The sequence below is a fragment of the Mobula hypostoma genome, chromosome 22, assembly GCF_963921235.1.
Source record: "Mobula hypostoma chromosome 22, sMobHyp1.1, whole genome shotgun sequence".
In the NCBI taxonomy this organism is placed as follows: domain Eukaryota; kingdom Metazoa; phylum Chordata; class Chondrichthyes; order Myliobatiformes; family Myliobatidae; genus Mobula; species Mobula hypostoma.
This window is the reverse complement of record NC_086118.1, coordinates 17,735,240-17,757,872: the sequence shown is the minus strand read 5'-3', so window position 1 is coordinate 17,757,872 and position 22,633 is coordinate 17,735,240. Positions and strand designations below refer to the sequence as shown.

The following is a 22,633-nucleotide window of genomic DNA, read 5'->3' as shown; positions in this document are numbered from 1 at the left end:
CAAAAAGTTATTGTGCTGCGTTTGCTCTGCATTGAGTTTATCTGTGCCAACTATTGCATAAAGGAAAAACAAAAACCCTGCAAATGTTTTTGATGATTTTCTTACAACCATTAATTGGAAGGTACACTTCAGATATTGTTCTTGATTTCACCAGTGGTGTTATTTATCTATCTACTGAGATACAGCACAGAAAAGGCCCCTCAGGCCCTTCGAGCTGCACCATCCAGCAATCCCCCAATTTAATCCTAGCCTCATCACAGGACAATTTACATTAACCTACCAACTGGTATGCTTTTGGATTACAGGAGGAAACCAGAGCACCCAAGAGGAAACCTATAGGTCCACAGGGACAACGTACAAACTTCTTACAGTCAGTGGCAGGATAAATAGGGTACAGTCTGTTGCACAGCCTGTAAGGCAGTAACTTATTCAACCATGAACAGTATGGGCTTTTGACTACAAATTTCAGGTCACCAAATCAAAAAATGTCACATAAGCTTTATATTAAATGAAAAAGGAAATGTTTAACTTTTAAGAATCCATTCTGATTTCAAATTCAAAATAGAACCTGTGCCTAATTCTCACACAGAAATACTGGATGCATGCCTGAAGGCAAAATAAGATCAAGTATGTAAATAATTCTATTTGTACATGGGATAAGCTTTAAGTGATGTTGTGTAACACAGTGAAGCGATAAATCATAACTTAGAACAAGGTAACTCTACAGTTAAATGGGATTCAAAACACATTTAGCATCATTTTATTGAGTTATCGAAGTCATAATCTATTCCACTGCACAGACAAAACTAACAAGTTGACATTATGTTAATTCATTGCTAGCCTGATAAATAAGTAGCTATAAGGCAAGGAGACTAGAATCAACACCTCCTGTGGAATATTGCTCAAAATGTCAGGTGTACAGAAAGGTGTCTAAAACTATAAGAAAAATAATCACACCGATGTAATTAAGTTACACTTCAATGTAAGATAATTGAGTAGCAATTAAGCAGAGGTACATATTCAGATCTTCCTTTAGCAAGTGTTTTATATTGTGGTATCCCAATAGGGAAGTTGAAGAATTAAATGTTCTATTACTTGCAGGGTTCCAAGTTTTCAAACGAGAGTAATGCATGAAGAAACCTTTCAGGTTCTGTTCAAAGGCATGCAAAATACCTACACTGAAATACTTCAAAGTTGATTTGCTGCCTTTCAAAGAGAAAGAATACAAAATCTTCACTAAGGTTGCTGCTGCAATTTCTGAGCTGCTGAAGTAATAATTTGGGAGCAATTAAGCAGAGTAGTCTGAGCTCTCTTTATGAGTCTTTGATCTCCTTTATGTTTCACGGACAATTTGTGAAGTCTTGCTGCAAGTCCCCTCATGGCTCGACAAAAAGTATTATGCAAAGCTCAAGTCATGACATTATCCAATTCTCTCTCTGATTGATTTTGGCAGAGGGGTATTGAAGAGTTAGCATTTAGGAACATTTAGGTGCTGTTCCAGAGAAGTGCGATCAAGGAAGAAACTGGTTGATCAATAGTGCGGAAGAACAATCTGCTGGAGATGAAGCACAAACGGTCTTTAGGATGGCTATGGAACTGGATAAAGTACTTCACTTCCCTTCAACTCAAAACCCAAGGAGGAATTTATTTAAATCTAATTCTTTACAGTCAATTAGGTTTGATGTAAGTGTACAGTAGCTCTGCCAAACACTGCAAGCCCAGCAAAGATTGTAGATAGAGCAGTCCAATTTTAAAATGTGGTTAGGTCCCTTTTATGTCTACCCACAGCGCCTAACAGCTAATTCTGACAAACTCCTGGACACATGTTCTTCATTCTATGGCAAATGAAGCATTATTATCAAGAATGTAGAAAATCATGGGTGATGTATTAGATTTGCCACTTACAAATTTGGTAAGCTATGTAACTGTTCAACATTCAAGACAAGAAAATTTCATCAAATTGAAATACTCCATAAGTGTTTGCATACCTGTCTGTCAGTGGTGTAATTACCAGTCGAGGAGTGTTGCCCAAATATTCATAGGAATACAAAAATTGGGCATCACAAATGTTGGCGAAACAGTGTTTCTTTTCATCATCCCAGCGATGCCGAAGCTGAGAGAGCCAGACAAAAGCTTGAGAGTTTTCAACCTGTGAAATGAAGCATGCACTGTTAATTAACCACAAAATATGCACTGAAATACAAAGAAATACCTCCAGTTTAAAAGCACATAACACTATTACAGTGCCAGAGACTTGAGTTCAATTCCACTGAAGTCTGTAATGAGTTGTATATTCTCCCCATGACCACAAGAGTTTCCTTGACTTCTCCAATTTCCTTCTACGTTCCAAAGACATGGGATAGCAGATTAATTGGTCACACGGGGTGTAGGCTCGCTGGGCTAGAAGGGTCTGTTATTATGCTGTATCTCTAAAATATGTATGCTTTTATGACAAATCTAGTGACCAGATTATCAGCAAATAAGTTTTTCAAGCATGATTCCTCCCAGCTTAATGTTAGAAGAGTCACATATAAAAAGATTTTCAAGCGAAGTGCCAAAGGAGTAGACTATCCGATGCCCTCTGGAAAGGTGAAATGTTTAAACAGGTGTCTAATAATAACTTTACACAAAATATACAAGATATATAGCAGAAGAGCTGTGTAGCCCATCACCACATAACAGCATTTATACACCATTTGAGTCATTTCCCAGCTTTCCTCATCTATATCCCTCTGTTACCCATTTCCTCTTGTGCTTGTCCAATCTGCCCTGATATACATCTATACCACCATTCATTTCAGCCACACCCTGAGGTAGTGTGCTCTAGACCAATAAATTTCCCACAGTTCCCTAATATGAGGGGTGATTGATAAGTTTGTGGCTTAAGGTAGAAGGAGTCAATTTTAGAAAACCTAGCACATTTATTTTTCCAACATTTACACACTTAGTCCAGTGGTCATGGAGCATACGGATCACTCCTTTGTAGAAGTCGGCGTCTTGGACCTCCAGAAGTGGTCCACAGCGGGGGTGATTGATACGTTCGTGGCCTAAAATAGAAGGAAATGAGTTATTAACTTCAAACTTTCTGCACTTTCACTCAGAGTTGAACTACACGTGCATGTAACGAGAGCTCTATAACTCATCTCCTTCTACCTAAGGCCACAAACTTATCAATCACCCCTGCTGTCGACCACCAAGATGCTCTTGTTACATGCACGTGCAGTTCAACTCTTTGAGTGATAATGCAGAAAGTTTGAAGTTAATAACTCATCTCCTTCTACTTTAGGCCACAAACTTATCAAACACCCCTGCTGTGGACCACTTCTACAAAGAAGGAATCCGTATGCTCCACAGTCACTCGAGTAAGTAGGAGGGGACTATGTTGAAAAATAAATGTGCTAGGTTTTCTAAAATTGGCTCCTTCTACCTTAAGGCACAAACTTATCAATCATCCCTCGTAGATTTCTTCAGTTTTATACGTATGGCATCTAGTCATGTTCTTTTATCAGTGGAAACATCCCAATTCATAGTCATAGTCATACTTTATTGATCCCGGGAGAAATTGGTTTTCGTTACAGTTGCACCATAAATAATTAAATAGTAATAAAACCATAAATAGTTAAATAGTAATATGTAAATTATGCCAGGAAATAAGTCCAGGACCAGGCTATTGGCTCAGGGTGTCTGATCCTCCAAGGGAGGAGTTGTAAAGTTTGATGGCCACAGGCAGGAATGACTTCCTATGACACTCTGTGTTGCATCTCGGTGGAATGAGTCTTTGGCTGAATGTACTCCTGTGCCCAACCAGTACATTATGTAGCGGATGGGAGACATTGTCCAAGATGGCATGCAACTTGGACAGCATCGTCTTTTCAGACACCACCGTCAGAGAGTCCAGATCCATCCCCACATCACTGGCCTTACGAATGAGTTTGTTGATTCTGTTGGTGTGTGCTACCCTCAGCCTGCTGCCCCAGCACACAACAGCAAACATGATCGCACTGGCCACCACAGACTCGTAGAACATCCTCAGCATCGTCCGGCAGATGTTAAAGGACTTCCATAACAATCCAAGGCTTCCATAACTTTAAATGCCTCCAAGTCACTCCTCAGATTTTTTGATGTGAGACCCAGGTTTGTTCATCTTTTACAGATCCATGTACTTCTGTTTTACTGGTAAAGCCCTTTAACTCCTCTGCAGCCTCCTTTGTCCTATTCATGATAGAGTGATGACAACAATATGCAGTCTAATCAAAGCAACATTTGACACAAATGAAGCTAATTTTTTTTTAACTTTTCAGGGCTATCTCTCTCAAATCAAACTGCAAGACTTTGTCTACTTGTGCTCAATGACCTTGCTAACATGTGGCACAACTTCTGCTGACTGACGAATAGGCCACTCTAGCTCCACCTAATGGTGTAATTGTCCATCCTGTATGTCTTTCTTCAGATTGGAAGACACCACTGGATATTAAGGTCACTAAGTACTATAAATCCACCCCACTATTGCGTTGTGAGATAGCAGATGAGCTTTGCAGCATGGGCTTATCTACGTATCATGTCTTCTGTTACAGCCACTCAGCAAGATCACCTGCGTCTGAGAGTAAATCAGCATGAGGTGCAGGACTGTCGCATGCTCATCCTGTTGCTAATGTGACTCCAGGGTACTACCCCTGAGGCAGCTGTACAGCTAGAGGGTTTCATCTCTTTTTAGGTCGCCAGAATTCCCAAAACCTCCGGCAAGACCCGTGGTGGAGGTGTACACAGAAACAGGTGTTTGAATGCTTCAGTAGTGACGACCCACTGTTCACCTCTGGTAGAGTTTTTAAATAATGAACTAACGGCCCTTCTACTTACCAAGGGAGCTCACTGCCACTGAGATTGTGCTGAAAACACACCTTCACCACCCCACCCCCACCATGCTAATGTTGGGGAAATGCGGCTTGAGCTCCACAGTACTATTACTGACCTCAAAGCCACACACCCAGTGCAGGGTTTCTCGACCAGGGTTCCACGAGAGATCATGATTTTAAAAAATAAACATCGTATTTGGACTTCACGTGATGCTGGCACTCGCATTTGTTGGGCAGTGACCAAGCAGCTCCATTAGCAATCTCGTCAGAGGTCTCTCAGCCCACTATGGCAGTGCGCAGTTGGACTCAGTGTGTCTGGTTGAGTCCATTCTCAGTTTTTGACGGGAAATATGGGAGGCCATTGATAATTGATGAGCACTGTATTGCTGTGTGAAACTTTACTTTGATTAGACTGCCTATTGTTGTTATCACTTTATTATGAAGAGGACAAAGGAGGCTACAGAGGCCTTTACGGATTTTACCAACAATACAGCAGTACGTGTATCTGTAAAAGTTGAACAAACCTGAGCCTTACTTATCAAGAAATCTGAGGAATAACTTAGAGTTGTTTAAAGTTATGGAAGGCTTTGGTTGAATTGGAATTTTGCATATTATTCAATGTTAATGTGACAGTCATAGATAGCCCTGAACATGCCCCAAACAGTAGGCTGATGAGGAGCATGAAGTATATTTTCTGCGCGTTGAATGGACTTGCCCAAGTTGGGCTGTGAAATCAGCCTCTCCCTCTCAAATTACCTTCCTCAGCTTACCCTTCTGTGCCACCGACTGAATTATGGGAGCGAACAAACTCTACTAGTATAGAGTGAGGAAGGATATCAGAAAGTTTCAAGTCATATTGAAAACTACCTGGAAGAATGGCAGAACGAAGTTGAACAGTATTTTTCCTCTCTTTCAACACAAATGTATGACTGGGTGAGGGATCCTTTCTCTGAATCTTCTGCTCAGCCTGAGAATTTAACTTTGATAGAAAAGATAGAACTTTTTGAGCTGCAGTCTGATCATGCACTAGAGATTTACTGACCAGCCCCAGACAAGTTCTGGATTTCTGTGAAAGAAGAGTATCCTGCCATTCATAGGAAAGCAATGAACATTTTCTTGCAGTTTTCAACTTCTTGCATGTGTGAGCAAGTTTTTTCTTGTTTAATAAGCATCAAGAGGAAGGATAGAAATAGTCTCATGTCAATTGAAGGTGAAATCTGTGTGTGCTTATCTCAAATTCGACCCTGAATTGAGTATTTGTGCAGCAAAAAACAAGCACAGGTTTCACATGCTAGGCCTATATTTGAGCCTGATGATGTCACTTAGTAAGAAAATGATTTTTCGAAGTCTTGTATAAAATTTTATATTAGGCTATACTTTTATTTATATTGCTTTGGCTTATGGTTTTCAGTAACTTTACTATTCAACATTGTCAATAAATTTTCATGGTGTAAATAGCATTAATTAAAACCAATTTACAACCTTTATTTAAATTAAATCTATCAAGCCTACCTTTAGAAAAATTAAATACCACTTCGGCTTAAGCTAGTTATTTAATAGAAATTTATTATGTTTGCCTTTATTGAGCTTTTAAAATTTATGAAACGGAAACAAAGAGATTAATTTCAAGAAAGGTATGCTAAGCTTAACTACCTGTTTTTTCCCCATGAAAGGTTGGCTAAAAGTTCATTCTCTACTCAAAACAGCATTGACAATTGTCTTGGATTATTATATCTACAACACTGATCACGTTAATGTACCGTGAGCTGTAGATATAAAAATCTTTAACGCATGGGTTCCCTGAGACCTGAAAATTATTTCAAGGGTTCCACCAGCACAAATACATTAAGAAAGGCTGCCCTGTCTTTTTTAAATTGTTTTTGGTGACTTAAACCATGCTAACTTTAAATCAGTCCTGTCTAAATTCTATCAGTATATTGACTTTGCTACCAGAGACAAAAATCACACTAGATCTGGTTTATACCAGTATCACTGGTGAACATGAAGCTGCTCTGCAACCTCAGATACTCTGACCGCTTATCTCTTACAGACCATAGATTAAATGAATCAAACCAGTTCAAAGCGAGTTAATAGCCTAGCCAGAAGGGCAACCTCAGAATTGCAGGACTGCTTTAAAAACACAGCTTGTGGCATGCTCAGGGCTGCCTAAGACCATCAAATTAACATCGAAGAATATGCAAGATCTGTGACTGGCTATGTAGAGAATTGCATTGAAGATGTCACAGTTATGAAACAAATCTATGTAAGGGTAAATCAGAAGCCATGGCTGACAGCAGAGATCCGGGCATGGCTGAGAGTTCAGGACGCTGCCTTCAGATTGGTGGATAAGACAGCCCTCAAGTCAGCAAGAGCTGTGCTAACAGGAAGGCAAAACAGGATTATGCACAGAGAATATACTGCCACTTATGTCACACCAGAAACACAAGGTGCACGTGGACCATAACAGATTACAAGTCCACCCTGCACATCCATAACAGTGATGCATCTCTTCCTGATAGATTGAATGTCTCTTAAGCATGGTTTAATGCACATAATGACGGGCCGGCGATAAAGACTCCCTTTGAACTGGTATGAGCCTGAGGAGCAGGGATACTGCCTGGCTGCAGCTGATGGATTAGTAAGATTGCGGATAATACCCAGACTGATGGAGTTGTGGATAGTGTGGAAGACTGGCAAAGAATACAGCACGATACATGCCGGTTGCCGATATGGACAGAGAAATGGCAGAGGGAATTTAGCCCAGATAAATATGAAGTGCTGCACCTTCATAGGCAAATGCAAGGAGACAGTACACTGTTAAGGGCAAGATCCTTAACAGTGTTGCTGAGCAGAGAGATCTTGGGATCCAAGTTCATTGATCATTAAAATTGGCTACACAGGTCAATAAGGTGGTTAAGGAGGTTTACAGAATTCTTGTTTTTATTAATCGAGGCATTGAGTTCAAAAGTCAAGAGGTTATGTTGGAACTTCATAGAACTCTGATTAGGTCACATCTGGACTATCGCATACATTACTGGTTGCCCCACCATAGGAAGAAAGTTGAGGCTTTAGAGGGGGTGCAGAAGAGGTTTACCAGGACGTTGTCTGGTTTAGAGGGCATGTGCTATCATGAGAGGCTGGATAAACCTGGGTTGCTTTCTCTGGAGCGAAGGAGGCTGGGGGAGATCTGATAGAGGTTTATAAGATTATGAAAGGCATAGATAAAGTAGACAGGGAGTATCTGTTTCCCAAGGTATAAATGTCTCATACCAGAGGGTATGCATCGAAGGTGAGGGGGGTAGGTTCAAAGGGGATGTGAGGATTATGTTTTTTGACTCAGAGAGTGGTGGATGCCTGGTGCAGTGATAGTGGCAAATACATTAGAGTCTTTTAAGAGACATTTAGATAGGCACATGAATGTGAGGAGGATGGAGGAATAATGACATTGTGTAGGTAGGAGGGATTAGTGTTTTTGGTTTGCTCTTTAGCTGGTCTGTTCCTGTGCTGTACTGTTCTGTAATGTGAGGAAGACCCCTGCCAGGGTCAACCCACATAAAGCCGTAGGGCCCGATAACATACCGGGGCAGATGCTGAGCGACTGCACAGTCCAGTTAACAGAGGTTCTAACAGACATCTTCAACATCTCTTCAGAGAAGTCCACTGTCCCCGCAGACTTCAAGGCATCCACTACTATCCTGGTGCCCAAGAGGGAGACAGTAACCTGCCTTAATGTCTACCGTCCACTGGCAATGACCTCCATAACAAAGTGCTTTAAATGGCTGTTTATGGATCGCATTAACTTCATTAGGCCCCTTCCGGTTTGTTTATCTCACAACTCAGCCCACTGATGATGCCCTAACCTCTGCACTCCACTTCGTCCTGACCCATCTGGAAAATGGTGCCTCATAAGCCAGGATGTTGTTCATCGACTTCAGATCACTGTTTAATGTAATTATGCTTCAAAATCTTAAATGCCTTAAATGCCTAAAATGCATGCAGCATAAGGAATAAAGTGGATGATCTTGTTGTACAGCTACAGATTGGCAGGTATGATATTGTGGCCATCACTGAGACCTGGCTAAAGGATGCATGTCTCTGGGAGCTGAATGTCCAAGGATACACGGTGTATCAGAAGGATAGGAAGGTAGGCAGAGGGGGAGGCGTGGCTTTATTGGTAAGAAATGATATTAAATCATTAGAAAGAGGTGATATAGGATCGGAAGGTGCAGAATCTTTATGGGTTGAGCTAAGAAATCGCAGGGGTAAAAGGACCCTGATGGCAGTTATTTATAGGCCTCCAAACAGCTGCAGGGATGTGGACTACAAATTACTACAGGAAATAGAAAAGGCTTGTCAGAAGGGCAGTATTATGATAATTGTGGGGGATTTTAACATGCAAGTGGATTGGGAAAATCAGGTCGGCACTGGATCTCAAGAGAGGGAATTTGTAGAATGTCTGTGAGATGGCTTTTTAGAACAGCTTGTTGTTGAGCCCACTAGGGGATCGGCTGTACTGGTTTGGGTATTGTGTAATGAACCGGAGGTGATTAGAGAGATTGAGGTGAAGGACCCTTAGGAGACAGTGTTCATAACATGATTGAGTTCACCGTGAAATTTGAAAAAGAGAAGCCGAAATCTGATGTATCGGTATTTCAGTGGAGTAAGGAAATTACGGTGGCATGAGAGAGGAACTGGCCAAAGTTGACTGGAAAGGGACACTGGTGGGAAAGACGGCACAGCAGCAGTGGCTGGAGGTTATGCAAGAAGTGAGGAAGGTGCAAGACAGGTATATTCCAAAAAAGAAGAAATTTTCAAATGGAAAAAGGATGCAACCGTGGTTGACAAGAGAAGTTAGAGCAAAGGAGAGGGCATACAAGGAAGCAAAAATTTGCGGGAAGACAGAGGATTGGGAAATTTTTAAAACCTTACAAAAGGAAACTAAAAAGATCATTAAGAGGGAAAAGATTAACTATGAAAGGAACCTAGCAAATAATATCAAAGAGGATACTAAAAGCTTTTTCAAGTATATAAAGAGTAAAAGACTGGTGAGAGTAGATATAGGACCGATAGAAAATAATGCTGGAGAAATTGTAATGGGAGATAAGGAGACGGCAGAGGAACTGAATGAGTATTTTGCATCAGTCTTCACTGAGGAAGACATCAGCAGTATACCGGACACTCAAGGGTGGCAGGGAATAGAAGTGTGCACAGTCACAATTACGACAGAGAAAGTACTCAGGAAGCTGAATAGTCTGAAGGTAGATAAATCTCCCGGACCAGATGGAATGCACCCGCATGTTCTGAAGGAAGTAGCTGTGGAGATTGCGGAGGCATTAGCGATGATCTTTCAAAAGTCGATAGATTCTGGCATGGTTCTGGAGGACTGGAAGATTGCAAATGTCACTCCGCTATTTAAGAAGGGGGCAAGGAAGCAAAAAGGAAATTATAGACCTGTTAGCTTGACATCGGTGATTGGGAAGTTGTTGGAGTCGATTGACAAGGATGAGGTTACAGAGTACCTGGAGGCATATGACAAGATAGGCAGAACTCAGCATGGATTCCTTAAAGGAAAATCCTGCCTGACAAACCTATTACAATTTTTTGAGGAAATTACCAATAGGCTAGACAAGGGAGATGCAGTGGATGTAGTATATTTGGATTTTCAGAAGGCCTTTGCCACACATGAGGCTATTTAACAAGATAAGAGCCCATGGAATTACGGGAAAGTAACGTACGTCGATAGAGCGTTGGCTGATTGGCAGGAAACAGAGATTGGGAATAAAGGGATCCTATTCTGGTTGGCTGCTGGTTACCAGTGGTGTTCCACAGGGGTCCGTGTTGGGGCCGCTTCTTTTTACATTGTACATCAACGATTTGGATTATGGAATAGATGGCTTTGTGGCTAAGTTTGCTGACGATACGAACATAGGTGGAGGGGCCGGTAGTGCCGAGGAAACGGAGAGTCTGCAGAGAGACTTGGATAGATTGGAAGGAAGGGCAAAGAAGTGGCAAATGAAATACAATGTTGGAAAGTGTATGGTTATGCACTTTGGCAGAAGAAATGAATGGCAGACTATTATTTAAATGGGGAAAGAATTCAAAATTCTGAGATGCAATGGGACTTGGGAGTCATCGTACAAGATACCCTTAAGGTTAACCTCCAGGCTGAGTCAGTAGTGAAGAAGGCGAATGCAATGTTGGCATTCATTTCTAGAGGAATAGAGTATAGGAGCAGGGATGTGATGTTGAGGCTCTATAAGGCGCTGGTGAGACCTCACTTGGAGTACTGTGGGCAGTTTTGGTCTCTTTATTTAAGAAAGGATGTGCTGACGTTGGAGAGGGTACAGAGAAGATTCACTAGATGATTCCGGGAATGAGAGGGTTAACATAAGAGGAACGTTTGTCCGCTCTTGGACTGTATTCCTTGGAGTTTAGAAGAATGAGGGGAGACCTCATAGAAAGATTTCAAATGTCAAAAGGCATGGACAGAGTGGATGAGGCAAAGTTGTTTCCCACGAGGGGGGAGTCTAGTACGAGAGGGCATGACTTCAGGATTGAAGGGTGCCCACTCAGAACAGAAATGCGAAGAAATTTTTTTAGTCAAACGGTGGTGAATCTATGGAATTTGTTGCCACGGGCAGCAGTGGAGGCCAAGTCATTGGGTGTATTTAAGGCAGAGATTGATAGGTATCTGAGTAGCCAGGGCATCAAAGGTTATGGTGAGAAGGCGAGGGAGTGGGACTAAATGGGAGAATGGATCAGCTCATGATAAAATGGCGGAGCAGACTCGATGGGCCGAATGGCTGACTTCTGCTCCTTTGTCTTATGGTCTAAAATCTGGTAGGTAAACTTCCCTCAACACCTCTCTCTGTAATTGGATCTTGGACTTCTTGACCGAAAGGCCACAGTCAGTCCATATTGACAGAAACATCTCCAGCTCCATCACGCTGAACGCCGACACCCCTCAGGGCTGCATGCTCAGCCCACTGTTGGTCACACTGCTGATACATGACTGCACTGCTAGATCCAGATTAATTTAAATCATTGTTTCCTGATGACACAACAATGGTTGGCCTCTGTTGTGTATGTGGCCTGTTTACACAACTATGCTAATAATAAAAACCCTGGAGACGGGAACTAAGTTTCATGGTTCTTTTCTGGTAGAGTCTGAACTTGACACACACATACAGATCAATACGCGCCTAATAGCACATGCAACAATGTGTTACTAAAACATAAAGTAGTCCCTTATTATAACGTAGGCTATACGGTACACTCATCCCCTTTTATTTTAATAGTGTATCAACTTTTTTTTTACTGGGGCACTATAACCATATAAACATATAACAATTACAGCACAGAAACAGGTCATCTCGGCCCTTCTAGTCCGTGCTGAACTCTTACTCTCACCTAGTCCCACCGACCTGCACTCAGCCCATAACTCTCCATTCCTTTCCTGTCCATATAACTGTCCAATTTAACTTTAAACGACAACTTCGAACCTGCCTCAACCACTTCTGCCAGACGCTCATTCCACATAGCTACCACTCTCTGAGTAAAGTAGTTCCCCCTCATGTTACCCCTAAACTTTTGCCCTTTAACTCTCAACTGATGTCCTCTTGTTTGAATCTCCCCCACTCTCTATGGAAAAAGCCTATCCATGTCAACTCTATCTATCCCCCTCATATTTTTAAATACCTTTTATCAAGTCCCCCCTCAACCTTCTACCTTCCAAAGTAAGACCCAACTTGTTCAACCTTTCTCTGTCATTTAGGTGATAAAACCCAGGTAACATTCTAGTAAATCTTCTCTGTACTCTCTCTATTTTGTTGACATCTTTCCTATAATTCGATGACCTGAACTATACACAATACTCCAAATTTGGTCTCACTAATGCCTTGTACAATTTCAACATTACATCCCAACTCCTATACTCAATGCTCTGATTTATAAAGGCCAGCATACCAAAAGCTTTCTTCACCACCCTATCCACATGAGATTCCACCTTGAGGGAACTATGCACCATTATTCCTAGATCCCTCTGTTCTAAAGGATTCTTCAATGCCCTACCATTTACCATGCATGTCCTATTTTGATTAGTCCTACCAAAATGTAACACCTCACATTTATCAGCATTAAACTCCATCTGCCATCTTTCAGCCCAATCTTCTAACTGGCCTAAATCTCTCTGCAAGCTTTGAAAACCTACTTCATTATCCACAACACCACCTATCTTAGTATCATCTGCATACTTACTCATCCAATTTACCACCCCATCATCTAGATTAATGTATATGACAAATAACATTGGACCCAGTACAGATCCCAGAGGCACACCACTAGTCATCGGCCTCCAATCTGACAAACAGTTATCCACCACCACTCTCTGGCGTCTCGTATCCACCCACTGCTGAATCCATTTTACTACTTCAATATTAATACCTAACAATTGAACCTTCCTAACCAACCTTCCATGTGGGACCTTGCCAAAGGCCTTACTGAAGTCCATATAGACAACATCCACCGCTTTACCCTCGTCAACTTTCCTAGTAACCTCTTCAAAAAAATTCAATAAGATTTGTCAAACTTGACCTGCCACACACAAATCCGTGTTGACTGTTCCTAACCAGACCCTGTCTATCCAGATAATTATATATACTATCTCTAGGAATACTTTCCATCAATTTACCCACCACTAACTTCAAACTCACAGGCTGATAATTGCTAGGTTTACTCTTAGAACCCTTTTTAAACAATGGAACAACATGAGCAATATGCCAATCTTCTGGCACCATCCCCGTTTCTAATGACATTTGAAATATTTCTGTCAGAGCCCCTGCTATTTCCACACTAACTTCCCTCAAGGTCCTAGGGAATATTCTGTCAGGACCCGGAGACTTATCCACTTTTATATTCCTTAAAAGCTCCAGTACTTCCTCTTCTTTAATCATCATAGTTTCCATAACTTCCCTACCTGTTTCCCTTATCTTACACAATTCAATATCCTTCTCCTTAGTGAATACCGAAGAAAAGAAATTGTTCAGAATCTCCCCCATCTCTTTCGGCTCCACGCATAGCTATCCATTCTGATTCTCTAAGGGACCAATTTTATCCCTCACTATCCTTTTGTTATTAATATAATGATAGAAACCCTTGGAATTTATTTTCACCTTACTTGCCAAAGCAACCTCATATCTTCTTTTAGCTTTTCTAATTTCTTTCTTACTATTCTTTTTACATTCTTTATATTCCTCGAGCACCTTATTTACTCCATGCTGCCTATGTTTATTGTAGGTATCTCTCTTTTTCCAAACCAAGTTTCCAATATCCCTTGAAAACCATGGCTCTCTCAAACTTTTAACGTTTCCTTTCAACCTAACAGGAACATAAAGATTCTGTACTTTCAAAATTTTACCTTTAAATGACCTCCATTTCTCTAATACATTCTTCCCATAAAACAAATTGTCCCAATCCACTCCTAAATCCTTTCGCATCTCCTCAAAGTTAGCCTTTTTCCAATCAAAAATCTCAACCCTGGGTCCAGACCTATCCTTATCCATAATTATATTGAAACTGATAGCATTGTGATCACTGGACCCGAAGTGCTCCCCAACACAAACCTCCGTGACCTGATCTACCTCATTCCCTAACAGGAGATCCAACACTGCCCCTTCTCTAGTTGGTACCTTTATGTATTGCTGCAAAAAACTATCCTGCACACATATTACAAACTCCAAACCATCCAGCCCTTTTACAGTATGGGCTTCCCAGTCTATGTGTGGAAAGTTAAAATCTCCCACAATCACAACCTTGTGCTTACTACAAATATCTGCTATCTCCTTACAAATTTGCTCCTCCAATTCTTGCTCCCCATTTGCTGGTCTATAATACACCCCCGTAAGTGTTACTACACCTTTCCATTCCTCAATTCCCCCCAAATAGCCTCCCTAGATGAGCCCTCTAATCTATCCTGCCAGAGCACCACTGTAATATTTTCTCTGACAAGCAATGCAACACCTCCCCCTCTTGTCCCTCTGATTCTATCACACCTGAAATAATTAAATCCAGGAATATTTAGTTTCCAATCACACCCCTCCTGCAACCATGTTTCACTAATAGTTACCACATCATACTTCCAGATATCAACCCATGCTTTAAGCTCACCCACCTTTCTTATATTGCTCCTCGCATTAAAATAAGTGCATTTAAGAAATTTTCCACCTCTTACTCTCTGTTTATCTCTAACGGTGCAAACAACTTTACTATTTTCTTTTTCTTCTTTCTTCCCTACATCTGTTCCTACACTCTGATTCCCCTCTCCCCCTCATCTAGCTTAAATCCACCAGAGCCTCTCTAGCAAACCCACCTGCAAGAATATTTGTCCCCCTCTAGTTCAGATGTAAACCATCCCGCTGGAATAGGTCCCACCCTCCTTGGAAAACTGCCCAATTATCTGTAAAGGTGAAGCCCTCCCTCCTGCACCATGACTTCAGCCACATGTTGATTTGCGCTATTTGACTATTTCTAAACCCGCCTGCGCGTGGCACTGGTAGCAATCCTGAGATTGTTATCCTGGAGGTCCTGTCCTTTAACTTGGCGCCTAACTCCCTAAACTCACCTTTCAGGACCTCCTCACTCTTTCTACCCATGTCACCCTTATATGGAGCACGACATCCGGCTGCTCACCCTCCCTCTTGAGAATACCGAGATATCGCGGACCTTGGCACTAGGGAGGCAACAGGACATCTGGGATTCTCGATTTTTTCCACAGAACTTCTTATCTGTTCCCCTAACTATCGAATCCCCTATAACTACTGCTCTCCTCTTTTCCCTCCTTCCCTTCTGAGTTGAGGGTCCCATCTCGGTGCCAGAGATGCAACCACCACAACTTGTCCCTGGTAGGTCGTCTCCATCAACAGTATCCAAAACGATGTACTTATTATTGGTGGGAACGGCCACAAGCATGCTCTGCCCATTCTGTCTATTCCCCTTCCCTCTCCTGACAGTCACCCAGCTACCTGTCTCCTGACTCTTAGGGGTGACTATCTCCCTGTAACTCCTCTCTATTTCTGCCTCTGCCTCCCGAATGATCTGAAGTTCATCCAACTCCAGTTCCCTAACTGGGTTTGTCAGGAGCTGCAGCTGGATGCACCTTTCGCAGGTGCAGTCATCAGGGACGATTGTGCTCGCCCTGACCTCCCACATCCTGCAAACGGAGCACTCAACTGCCCTAACTGCTGCCTCCATTACCTCCTCCTAAGGTAATTAGATTAATTAAAGGCCTTACCTTACTTGGAGTGAAGCTCTTCCTCAGCCTCTGCTCACCGACGCCTCAGGAGCCAAAGCCTTCCTACTCTGTCTCCCTCTACTCCGTCGCCCGCTCTGTTAATCATTTTTCTTTTAAATACTCCCGCTGCTTCACGGTCTAACTTACACGCGCTTGCGCAGTCATGCCCTGCTCAACTGCCAAAGAAAATGACCGACTTCCACAAACTGCTCTCTTTTAAATACGCCCGTTGCCTCACGGTCCGACTTTCACGCACTTGCGCAGTGATGCCCTGCTCAACTGCCAAAGAAAATGACCGACTTCCACAAACTGCTCTCTTTTAAATACTCCCGCTGCCTCACTGTCCGACTTACACGCACTTGCGCAGTCATGCCCCATTCAAGTGCCAAAGAAAATGACTATGCTAAACAAATATGTTTACCCTTAACGTACAAACGCCTACCATTTGTTTACAAATTATAACAAAGTAACTTAATAATATCAAATTATAACAATCCTTTTTTTTACTTTTGGTCTAAGACCCATTTAGAACTCAAGTCTCTGGGGAGGTCTTCTCTGCCTCTCTGGGTAACATCTGTCCTGAAACGTTTGCTTTGGGGAATGAGTCTCCACAGGTACATCAGGTGGGTCCTCAGCACTGATGACAGGCTTATCTGTAGATGAGGCTGATGTGTTTGCTTCTATGTCAGGGGAGTCTGGGCAAGGTGTTGTGTTGTTGTGTTTTTCACCTGAGCATCCAGGATTTGGTCCACATGACATCTCCATACGTTCTCTCCCACCTCCACTGTATACATCAGAGGCCCATCTATAGCGGAAATTGTACCCAGCTGCCACTTTTCAGTCGGGTAATCCTGTGCAAGAACTGACTGTCCCACACTGAAGCTCCGTGTTGACTTAGCATTCAAGTGTTTGAACTGTCTGTTCTCCACATCATGCCGTACATCTGGTTTGAGAAGATCCATGTGGGACCTCAGGTTCCTGTTTGGAAACATCATTGCTGGAGTCTGATTAGTGGTTGCATGTAATGCATTACGATAGGCGAGGAGGAAGCAGTCTATCTTGTGTTGTAGTGGTCGATTTTCGCTGTCCATTGCCTTGATGGCTTTCTTGAATGGTTGCACAAATCTTTCTGCCAAGCCATTTGTGGATGGATGGTTAGGGGCAGATGTAAGATGCCTGATTCCATTGTTCTTCACAAAACTTTGGAATTCTTCAGAGACGAATTGTCGTCCATTGTCTGTGCAGATTTGTTCTGGTATGCCATTCCTGGTGAACATGGCCCTCAGAACTGCAATGGTCTTTTCCAATGTGGTTGTCTTCATTTTGATGACCTCTGGCCATTTGGAATGTGCATCAATGGCGATTAAAAAGATGGAGTCCATGAATGGTGCAGCACTCATTGCCATGGCTGGAGACGGGCTTGTGGTGGTGTGTTCCAGATCTTTTGACATTCAGAGCAGTTCTTGGTCAAGTCCTCAATCTGTTTATCGATTCCTGGCAACCACACATAGGTACGGGCAAGACTTTTCATCTTCACGGTACCCAGGTGCCCCTTGTGCAGTTCCTCCAGCACCCTGCTGCGTAGCTTGGGAGGAATCACAACTCGTGAACTATACATTAGTGTTCCCCAACACACTGACAACCGCTCCTTCCCCGCTGAGAAGGCTGGAAAGTGTGTTACCATGCGCTGGCGATCCTTTACCATGATGTCATACACTTTTGACAACATAGGGTCATTGCGTGTTTCTCTTTCAATGAGGCTGTTTTCACTGGTAATCGTTCAACAATTGTTGTGTGAAAGACCTCTGCTGAATCCATTTGTGTAGTTATCTCTGAAGTTGGCAGTGGTAAACATGACAAACCATCTGCATTGCCATGTTGCTTGGTCCCCTTGTGTTCAATGTCATATATATGACCTTGTAAGAAAAGAGACCATCACTGCAGCCTTTGTGCTGTCATCACTGGAACGCCTTTTCTTGGGCTGCAGACTGACACAAGAGGCTGATGGTCAGTCAACAGTGTAAACCTTTAACCATACAGGTAGTGACTAAATTTCTTGACTCCCCACACGAGGCTTAGGCTCTGTCAATCTGTGCATAGTTGCATTCAGCTAAAGTTAATGTTCTTGAGGCAAAGGCTATTGGTCTTTCTGAGCCATCTGGAAACTTGTACGATAACACAGCTCCTACCCCACGAGGCGAGGCATCACAAGCTAGTCGGATTGGTAAGGAGGGGTCAAAGTGTGCCAGCACCCCTTCCAAAGTTACGAGTCTTTTAGTTTCTTGAAATGCTTTCTCACAGCTCTCAGTCCACTTCCATTGTGTCCCTGTCTGTAATAGTGCATTTAGTTGGTGTAGGACTGTGGATAGGTGAGGCAAGAACTTGTGGTAATATGTCACTAGACCAAGATAAGCTCTCAGCTGAGACACATTTTCAGGTGGTGGTGCCTTAAGCACCGCTTCTATCTTGTCTTGAGAAATGTGTAAGCCATTCTTGTTGATAACATACTCACGGTATGAGATTTCCTTTTTGAAAAACTTACATTTCTGTCGATTAGCTCTGAGCCCATATTCTCGTAACCTGGTGAGCACTTGTTCAAGGTTAGAAGGGTGTTCATCATCATCTTTGCCGATGACAATGATGTCATCCAGGTAACACTGAGTCCCTGGAATCCCCTGCAGAACCTGGTCCATTGCCCTTTGCCAAATTGCAGGAGCTGATGCTATCCCAAACACGAACCTGTTATTCTGGTAAAGTCCTTTGTGTGTATTTATTGTCAGGTATTTCTTGGATGCTGCACTGATTTCCATTTGGAGATAAATCTGGGCCAGTTCAATTTTTGTGAAATGTTCCCCTCCTGACAGGGATGCAAAAATGTCTCAATACGAGGTAGAGGATACCATACTGTGTGGAGAACTGGGTTAACAGTTACTTTAAAGTCACCACATATGTGCACCTTGATGGTTTTCCTGGTTTTGTGCTGGAGGTTTTCTTCATCACCAGAACAATAGGCGTGGCCCATTCACTCCAATCCACCTTTGACAGGACCCCAGTCTGCTCCAGATTTTTCAGCTCTGCCTCTACTGTAGGATGGATTGCATATGGCACTGGTCTGGCTTTGTAAAATTTTGGACATGCATTTTCCTCAGACTTTGCCTTCATGCCCTGAAATGTTCCTATTCCTTTCATGAACACTTCCTCAGAGTCAGCAAGTATTTGTGACAGTCTCTCAGATGTAGCCTTGCTGCCCTCCTTTGCTGACACATCTAGTGCCTTGATGGTGTGCCAATCCAACTGGATTTTCCTGAGCCATTCACCTCCCAGCAACAGTGGTCCTCCATTTTTCAGTACATAGAGGTTCACCTGCTGTGTTTTGTCTCCGTAGGTCACTGTCACTTTAATTTTACCTTTGGGATGCACTTTCTGTCCTGTGTAAGTCTTTAGCAGTAGTTTAGTTTGCTTCAGAAGTATGTGAGAAAACAGTTGTTTGTAGTCGTGTGCAGAGATCACTGTTAAAGCTGAGTCTGTGTCCAACTCCATTTTCGGTCTCATGCCTGCCACTTGTGTCTCTTTCATGCTGTGAAGTTGCAGACAAGACAGTTCACTTTTCTCTGAGTCATTTTCATTTTGTGTACATGGTTTTATTTTCCTTTCTGGGGTTTCTTGTTTCTCTGTATTTTGTCCTTTTTCTGCTGTTTACTAGCTTTGCATACTCTGTCAGTGTGGCCCTGTTTACCACAGTTTCGGCATTCTTTGTCTTTAAACCAACAGTCCTCAGGGTCATGTGACATGTTCCCACAATGGTAACATTTCTTTCTTTCATTTCTGTTCAGTGACATTTTATTTGTAGCATATTCCAGAGATTTTTGTTGTATCTCTGAAGCACTCCGTGCTGCTATTTCCATTGATATTGTAATGTTCAGTGCCTTCTCGAATGTAAGGTCTTTTTCATCCTGGCGCCGCTTCTGTGTGGTTTCACACTGCATGCCACACACTAACCCGTCCCTCAATGCATCCAATAGACAAGCTCCAAATTAACAATGTTCTGATAATTTGCGCAATTCAGCATAATATTCATAAATGCATTCATTTTTGCTCTGATTCCATTTGTGCAATTTAAATCTTTCAGCAATGACCAGTGGTTTGGGGTTTAAATGCTGTTGGAGAGCGTCTACCATTTGCTTGAACGTTTTCACAGCTGGCTTTTCAGGGGATAACAAGCTCCGTAGCAGCCCGTATGTTTTTGCTCCCATAACACTGAGTAAGAAGCTGGCTTTCTTTTCATCATTAACACCATTAGCATCACAATATAACTCCACTCTTTCAATGTAAGTTACCCAGTTTTCAATGCCACTATCAAATGCTGTAATGGTTCCAATCATCACCATCTTTAGTTATGTTATTTTAATTACGTTTTTTCCTTGTTTTCTTTTTAGTTAGCTCCTTGCAGTAACTGCACATTCCACTTGACGCGTGTCCTTTTTGCTAGCGCAACGAGTGCACTCCATCTAGATGTGTGTGTCGCTCCTTTTCATCTCCCTTCTCTCTCTTCTCCTCCAAGTGTTGTTATCAGCTAAAACAACAGCAACAAGACAGTGTCCAGAGAGGAGGTACAGCAGCTGGTAGAATGGTGCGAGCACAGTAACTTCAGTCTTATTGTAGACAAGACCAAAGAGGTAGTTCTGGACTTCAGGAAGGTGCTGGCTGACCACTCCTCACTACACATAAATGACCCCTCTATGGAGAGAATTAGGAGCACCAAGTTTCTTGGAGTGCACATAATGGATGATATCACTTGGTGCCTCTTTGGTCAAGAAAGCGCAGCAGCATCTCCATTCCCTGAGGAGATTCAAGCAAGTGAGGTTCCTCCCACACAGCCACATAGCCAATTTTTACTAGAATACCACTGAGAGTGTCCTGACCAACTGCATCACCATCTGGTACAGGAATTGCTAGGCATCTGACCACAAGTCCCTACAAATGATTGTGTGGACTACAAAGAGGAACATCAGGGTCTCTCTTCCACCCATCAGAGATATTTATCAAGAGCACTGCATATTCAGGGCCCTTAGCATTGTCAATGATCCCTCCCATCTATCCAACAATCTCTTTGACCACTTACTATCGGGTAGGAGGTACCATAGCATTAGAACAAGAACTGTTAGGATGGAAAACAGCATCCTTCCCCAGGCAGCAAAACTACTGAGCTCCTTGCTAACATCCAGGTCTCATAACTATGAAGTGCCAGTAGTTTTATACTGGATACTTTTTAGACTTGTGTCATGTTATCTGTTAATTTATTTATGGTATTGTTACTTAGTGTTGTGCACCTTTGTCCGGAGGAACGTTGCTTCATTGGTGGTATACTTGTGTATGCCATCCAGATATTCAAGCTCCAAGTAATAGATGACTTGACCTAATCTTTCTCCCAAAATGTCCTACCTCACATTTATCTGTGTTGAGGAATTATTTGTCAATCATTACCCTGCTCTGTACATTTTTATGTAATTTTTGTTCCATCCTCCTCAGGATTGATTTTACCATGCACCCCACCACCAAATCTCCAAGGTCTAAGCCATGGATGTAAACTGTGAACACAAAATTTCAATGTGAAAAAAGAAAGTCATAAGTGATATATCATAATAGAAATTATATCTGATAGCGGCATTCAACATCTTTTCTGCTGGCTTACAAACTTCTTGATACAAGCTAACTAGGTATAATTTTGAATTGGGCAGAGTGGTGTATGGATAATACAAAATTTCCCACATTAAAATTTCAGTGCTTTTGCTTCAATAAAAGTCAATGGAATTGAAAATCATAAAAGGTGTATAATAATTCTGTTAAAGCAATGGGTTGAAATGCCTAAAAAGCTTCAAAATTATAGGAAAAGCATCAACTTAAAATGCACAATGTAAAATGTGAAGAGAGACATTGCAATGAAATAGGATTAGATGGTCAATATCTCATTATATTTGGTGCACCAACCTTCTGAGCAATTATCTTTGCAACAACATCTCGTGCATGGACATCGATGGTACAGATGGTCATGATCTTCTGCCGATCCCCCTTCGAGAGCTGACCAATTAGCATGGTGATAAGTGTATTCAGCTGATTAACTTGCTTTTTGTAATAGTCCTTAATGGCGTTTTCATACCCTTCTTCCAGTCTGGCAAAGGAAATCCCAACCTCTGTAGTCCACCAAATCTGAGTGCAAGTAAGTGCTACCTGGTTCAAGAAAAGCAGGCTCAACGTAAAGTGAATTGTTCACAAATATTAATAAACAGATTATTTTGCGTACAAATAGAAGATTCATCAAGTTGTCTACTATTAAAAAGGAAGAAATGAACAATACAAAAATGAAAAACAAAAAAACTGCAAATGCTCAGAACCTGATACCAAAGCGCTAGAAGCAGACAGCAGGTCAGGCAGGATGCATGGAAGTAGAAATGTAATTAGGATGAAAAGATTGACAGTGATTTGAGCCATGTGT

The 22,633-nt window shown here is 42.1% G+C and overlaps 1 protein-coding gene across 1 annotated transcript in view; it reads right to left on the bottom strand.

The window, feature by feature from the left end:
- Positions 1-22,633, bottom strand: part of dnah9 (dynein, axonemal, heavy chain 9) — a 585,611-nt gene that overhangs the window by 464,645 nt on the left and 98,333 nt on the right. The window contains exons 25-26 of the mRNA XM_063074264.1: positions 22,129-22,368; positions 1,989-2,149 (exon numbers count right to left, since the gene is read on the bottom strand). Coding sequence (XP_062930334.1) covers positions 1,989-2,149; positions 22,129-22,368 — 401 coding nt within the window. The remainder of the gene's footprint in view (positions 1-1,988; positions 2,150-22,128; positions 22,369-22,633) is intronic.